This window comes from Ictalurus punctatus, chromosome 16 (genome assembly GCF_001660625.3).
Source record: "Ictalurus punctatus breed USDA103 chromosome 16, Coco_2.0, whole genome shotgun sequence".
In the NCBI taxonomy this organism is placed as follows: Eukaryota; Metazoa; Chordata; class Actinopteri; order Siluriformes; family Ictaluridae; genus Ictalurus; species Ictalurus punctatus.
This window is the reverse complement of record NC_030431.2, coordinates 16,239,287-16,245,879: the sequence shown is the minus strand read 5'-3', so window position 1 is coordinate 16,245,879 and position 6,593 is coordinate 16,239,287. Positions and strand designations below refer to the sequence as shown.

The following is a 6,593-nucleotide window of genomic DNA, read 5'->3' as shown; positions in this document are numbered from 1 at the left end:
GGTTAAGAAATTTTTATTTATAAAATAAAGTCATACTTTTTATCCATGTATTGTTTCACTTAATGATTTGGAGCCTCAACATTAAACTTAAATATATCAAGTTATTGCCTTACATGATATTTGCTTTAAACAGTTATTCTTATACCAGCCTATCTTTTAACTCGCTCTTAAAGTTAAAAGCACAAAAACACATTACCAAGAAGCTGCAAAGCTCTCCATCTTGAAGACTTTCCCCGTCTGAAAACCTAAATGAAAAAGACTTACCTCTCACAAATCTCTGACAGTGGACTCTCCTTCCAAAAATGCTAAACAAATCTTCTCTCAGTAGATTTCCACATAACAACAATTACACATTATTTTAAATTTGCATTGGTGAGAATCCCATACAAGTCCCTGTATAGGTTGTTACTACAGAAACAATAACATATTAGAACAAGATAATGAATATAAACATGAGATTTACCTTTTAGCAGGTACTACTGTCTGAGTCGTGCTATTATAGAATGGGCTATAATCACCTTCTGACCAATCAAAATTGACAATTGAATAGTTGTCATGTAAATACTCATGAAAAGGAGTAGTGACTACAATTCCCATCAGCCTCTGCACCTCACCTGATCATGTCACATGACTGATCAGGTTTGGGGTTAATGATCCCCTGATTCATGTTTGGGGTTAATGATCACTTGTATATAAACCACTTTTGCAATGTACCATTGTCTTGTGTTTGTCTTAGTTTGCTGTTGTTGGCCGTTGCTGCGTTATGGTCAGTGTTTTACGTTTCTTTTCTAGTCTTTGTGTTTTTGCCTATGAGTTCTATATATCCTGTTTTGTGTTTTATTTTGGTTCTTATTAAACGTTGTCGCGACGGGCAGAGAGCCGGCGCACACAAGACGGAAATCGCTCCTTCTCCAACTGCCGCACCGGCACGACGTGGGCAGCTTCGTGCCGAACATTCCGCCAGCCGGAAGGACCGCCGCGGCGGGGCGGGACTGACGCGACACCGGCCAGCGATTGGCGGACCCAACGGAGAAATTCCACCACTCAGGCGACGGCGGAGGAGGATAAAAGGGCGCGCTTCCGGCCGTACGAGAGAGGAGAATACCGTAGCGACAAGACGGACTCCGTGAGTGCGACATAACGACTTGCAATCACCGAGCACGACGGTAATCTCACGCCCCACGCTAATCTCTCTCTCTCTCTCTCTCTCTCTCTCTCTCTCTCTCTCTCTCTCTCTCTCTCTCTCTCTCTCTCTCTCTCTCTCTCCACAAAAGGTGCAAGCGCGGACGAGATCGCCGGGTGGTGAGTCCCACCTACGAAGGACGCCGGCCCGGGAAAGCCCTCGTCTCGGGAATCCCGCCTCCGCCACGAGTAGGCTACACCGGCAGTCACGCCTCCACAAGCCCCGCACTCATCCCCTCACAACCCACTCACTTCACCCTTGCACCAATAAACCACCGTTTGTGAACGTTCTTCTGCCTCCTGTGGGTCTGTACGCCGCCCTTCCCCGGGCTAATTCCTCACAATGTTCTCTGCACTTGCATCTGTCTTTGCCTCCATTACCTGACAACAGTGTTGTAATATAAGGTTAGATAACTACAGCATATCTGGGCAACTCTCTCTTTGACACACATCACAAACTTTCTAGTTCAGGGAGAGTTGTTGTTGCTTTCACAATGAGAACTGCATAATCCTTATTTGCTCCTAGCTGTTGGAACACAGTGTCTCCTGTCATCACAAACTCGCAGAGCTGCCAAAAAAGAGAACCTGTCCTAGATTGTGTTCCAAATAAAGAACTATCTATAAATGTCTATACTACTAGTACTTCTCTACTGATAAGAGGCAAATAAGATATCATAATAACTGTCTGACTGATTATAAAGTTAACTGCAGTGGAAGACTGCAGTGGTATGAAAAACTAAAGCAATTTTTAAAACCAACTATTTCAATTTAGAAGAGATATGTGAACTTATGAGATGTATGTTAGCTGTCAGAACAGAGTGATGGTGTGCTCAATTACCTTGGAACAGAGACTCAGAAAGACAAGGCAGGTTAATAATGATTATTTTTTTTCCTTTCATTAAAATGGATGGAAAAAAATAATTTAGCTACATATGTAAACATATAGCCTACAAAATGCATAAATGTTACTCCAAATAAAGACTGCTGCAGTGATACACTGACAGAGACAAAGACATAGACTCCAGCAACTGTGTGTATGTACAGTGCCCTCCACTAATATTGGCACCCTTGGTAAATATGAGCAAAGAAGGCTGTGAAAAATTGTCTTCATTGTTTAATCTTTTGATATTTTGTTTAAAAAAAAAAAAAAAACAAACACTCTGCTCTCACGGATATCAAACAATTGCAAACAAAGCACAGGTTTATCCAAAATTATATTTGTTAAATATAGGTGTGCAACAATTATTGACACCCTTTTGTTCAATACTTTGTGCTACCTACCTTTGCCAGGATAACAGCTGTGAGTCTTCTCCTATAATACCTGATGATGTTGGAGAATACATGGCAAGGGATCTGAGACCATTCCTCCATACAGAATCTCTCCAGATTCTTCAAATGTAGAGGTCCATGCTGGTGGACTCCTGTTCAGTTCACCCCAAAGATTTTCTATGGATTTCAAGTCAGGGGACTGTGATTTTGTGGTCTGTAAACCATTTTTGTGTTGACTTTGATGTAGGATTTGGTTCATTGGCCTGCTGGAAGATCCAACCATGGCCCATTTTAAGTTTTCTGGTAGAAGCAGTAGGGTTTTCATTTGATAGAGCCCATGATGCTATGTATGTTAACAAAATGTCCAGGTCCTCTAGCCGAAAAAACAGACCCAAAACATTAAAAAGCCACCACCATATTTAACCATGGGCATGAGGTACCATATTGCTACCTTTCTGTGTATGCCAAAACCACCTCTGGTGTTTATTGCCAAAAAGCTCAATTTTTTTTTTTTTTTTTTTTTCTTTTTTCATCTGACTATAGAACCCAATCCCATTTGAAATTCCAGTAGTGTCTGGCAACCGAAATATTTGTTTGTGGATGACAGTAGAGGCTTTAATCTTGAAACCCTTCCAAACTACTTGTGGTGATTGCAGGTGTAAGTCTGATCTTCACAATGCATGTTTGTGGCAGTGCATCATAGCATGAACAAAGGAGATTACTGAGGACTTCAGAAAAAGAAGTGTTGATGATTGTCAGGCTGGAAAAGGTTACAAAACCATCTCTAAAAAGTTTGGACTCCAACAATCCACAGACAACTAAAGGCCTGTCTCATATTGGCTAATGTTCTTGTCCACCATCAAGAGAACACTGAACAACAAGGAGAACCTTATCCCATCTGTGAATCATGGTGGTGGTATTATCACACACAAAACCCCAATTCCAAAAAAGTTGAGACAGTAAGAACAGTGCAAATAAAGGAACAAAAAGAGTATTTGAAATTTCAATTCACCATGTACTATACTGAAAACGTCAGGGTTACGCATGTAACCCTGTTCCCTGAGAAGGGAATGAGATGTTGCATTTAGCATAACAGTATGGGAAGTGCCCTTGGGTGAGTGACTGGTATCTGAAGCTTGTGTAAAATCATGCCTCTACTTATAGGCCTGCCATGATCAGGTGACGTGGCAATTAAGTGCGTCACGTGATATATATCACCTGTGAGCCACGCCGCCAGCCTCTATTATCTGAAGAGAAGACGCAATTCACAGGCCTGCCCTGGAATTACAAAACTATGCAACGTCTCATTTCCTTCTCAGGGAACAGGATTACATGCGTAACACCACAGGGTGGACAGCCGATGGAGGCACTTAGGAATATAATCCGGCCTATGATACAGGAAGGCCTTGGCTAATCCAGGGGCAAAGTCAAGGCAGGAAGGGACAACAGAGAGAGCTTGTAGATCCCCCACTCGATTGAGAGATGTCAGGGCTAGTAGAAGAGCTAACTTTACAGTCAGAAGCTTCTTAGAGGCTGACTCTAAGGGCTCAAATGGGGCCTCTGATCCCAGGAAGATATGCGCAGCCTGCAGATGGGCCTCAGTCATCTGGCACCACGCATGAACCACGAAGTTAGAAGATGTTGCCCCACAGAGGCTCCATCAACAGGGGCGTGGCCGGCCAAAATGGCGGCCACATAAACCCTGATTGTGAAGGGAGCCAACCCTGCTGAGAAACGTTCTTGTAAGAACTCCAGGACTGTAGCTATTGCGCAGTTCACTGGGTCTAGCTGACGTTCCTCACACCACAAGACAAAAAGCTGCCACTTGAGCACATACAATTTCCAATTTCCAAGGTGCTACTAGCAGCAGATGTAGACGATCTTGGTGGACTCTCGCTAGAACTTGTGGGAGCAGAGCGATCGGGGGAAAAGCATATAGAAGTGACCTTGGCCACGCGTGCACCATGGCGTCCAGCCCTGAGGGTGCGGGAGGAGTGAGGGCAAACCACAGCGGGCAGTGTGTTGTCTTCTCGGAGGTGAACACATCCACTTCCGCTTGTCCGAACCTCCGCCATATGGACTCTACCACTTGTGGATGGAGCCTCCAACCCCTGGGCCTCAGACCCTGCCTCGACAGGATGTCTGCCCCTACATTCTGGCTGCCTGGAATGTACATTGCACTCGCTGACAAGAACTTTCCCTCTGCCCAGAGAAGGATTAGTTGCGCCTGCCTGAACAGGGGGCGTGAACGTAACCCTCCCTGGTGGTTGATATATGAGACCACCGCTGTGTTGTCTGCCACAACTAGCACATGGTGACCTCTCAGCTGAGGAAGAAAGAATTTCAGTGCTAGGAATACGACCCGCATCTCTAGGCGATATATATGCCACTCTAGATGAGGGCCGCTCCAAAGACTGTGAGCTGGACAGCCATTTAAGACTGCACCCCAGCCCGTGAGGGACGTGTCTGTCATTACCGTCTTGCGGTAAGGAGACGCCTCTAGAGTGTTACCCGAGCCTAGAAACTTCAGACACCTCCAAATACTCAGAGCACATAGGCATCGCCGTGTGACACTGATTATGAAACCCCCGACTTTTCAGCCACCACTGAAACGGTCTCGTGCAATAGGCCCAATGGTATGATGTTGGCTGCTGCTGCCATAAGGCCCAACAGTGTCTCATACAGACTGGAGGGAATGCCCAGACCTAGCTTTATCTTGCTCAAAGTTGATAGGATTGATCCTACACGTGTTGGGGATAGAAATGCCCTCATCGTAGTAGAATCCCATATAACCCCTAGAAAAGTTGTCCTCTGCACTGGAGAAAGCATACTTTTCTTGAGCCCCAAGCTCCTCATGTAGGTGAGAACAACATCGCGGTGTTCAACTGCCTGTACCCTGGACCGTGCTAGAATTAACTGGTCGTCAAGGTAGTTTAGTACACGGATGCTTGGTATTTCTTGTCTCCAAACGCAAACTTCAGGAACTTCCTGTGACTGGGCAGTATTCCTATATGGAAATATGCATCTTTCAGATCTATCGTCACAAACCAGTCTTCGAACTGAATCTGTGGCACAATAAGTATTGGCATCAGCATCTTGAACCTGTATGTCTGAAGAGTATGGTTCAGATGATGCAGATCTAAAATTAGCCGCATACTCCCATCTTTTTTGCGGACCAGGAAGTAACGGCTGTAAAAACCTCCCACCCTTCGGGAACGGGGTACATATTATATGGCCCCTTTGTCCAAAAGGGAACTTACTTCCTGCCCTAACATTGGGCTCTGCTCTGTGCTGACAACTGTGGTGAACACACCTCTGAACCGGGGGGTCGAGCTCTGAACTGGACCCGGTAACCCTTTTCTTTGGTAGACAGAACCCATGGAGACACATTTGGCGATAGTTTCCAGGGCAGGCTCTATAGTAGCACCGGGGGCTATCTGCCCTAACAACCTCATATCCCCAATACGTCCCTCCATGGCCCATCAGGACCATTCCTTCTTTCCCTGCTTTGTTTTTATGATCATTCTTAGATCAGGCCTCTTAGCAGGCTGTGGCTATGGCCGCCTGGTCCACCTGGCTCTCTGCGGGGGAAGGCGGGCCGACACACTTGCCTTCTGCGCCTCCCTCGCACTAGCGCTGGTCCGGGCTCCACTCATGGATGCCCGGGCAAACTCAACACGACGGGGAAGGAACTGGCTGAATGCCGCCATTTGCTGTTTTGACTCGCAAAACCTGTCGGCAATGGCATTAACCGCCCCGCCAAACAGGCCGGAAGGTTTAATAGGGGTGTTCAGCAAGGAGACCTTATCTTTGTCCCCCATCCCTGAGAGGTTGAGCCATAGGTGCCTCTCCGCCACAACCAAGCTACCCGTTGAATGGCTGATATGACGGGCGGGTGTTTGGTCGCCTGGAGAGATAAATCTGTGGCGTGGCGCAGCTCTGCCACTGCCTCAGGCCCAAGTCCCTCCCCAGTATCGAGCTCACTCAGCAGGTATGCTTGGTAGGCCTGCAACACTGCCATTGTATGCAGTGACCCACAAGCAAGACCCACTACCGCATAGGCTTTGCCCACCAACGCCGAGGTGGCCTTACATGGCTTAGAAGGTAAAGTTGGCCTCCCGAAATTACCTGCTGTTGATGGA

At 46.2% G+C, this 6,593-nt stretch overlaps 1 protein-coding gene across 1 annotated transcript; it reads left to right on the top strand.

The window, feature by feature from the left end:
* The first annotated feature begins 701 nt into the window (after positions 1-701).
* Positions 702-1,788, top strand: LOC128635216 (uncharacterized). The gene is made up of 3 exons (XM_053686989.1): positions 702-766; positions 876-1,126; positions 1,275-1,788. Exons 1-3 carry the CDS (start codon positions 709-711, stop codon positions 1,584-1,586), a joined length of 621 nt encoding a protein of 206 aa, XP_053542964.1. The 5' UTR covers positions 702-708; the 3' UTR covers positions 1,587-1,788.
* Positions 1,789-6,593: the final 4,805 nt, after the last annotated feature.

What these genes read in the sequence shown, in the direction of transcription:
- LOC128635216 (XM_053686989.1), top strand. Translation starts at nt 709, where the DNA reads ATGTACCATTGTCTTGTGTTTGTCTTAGTTTGCTGTTGTTGGCCGTTG. An exon ending in TTGGCCGTTGCTGCGTTATG is followed by an intron (nt 767 to 875) that starts GTCAGTGTTTTA and finishes CGCGACGGGCAG; the next exon opens with AGAGCCGGCGCACACAAGAC. An exon ending in GTAGCGACAAGACGGACTCC is followed by an intron (nt 1,127 to 1,274) that starts GTGAGTGCGACA and finishes TCTCCACAAAAG; the next exon opens with GTGCAAGCGCGGACGAGATC.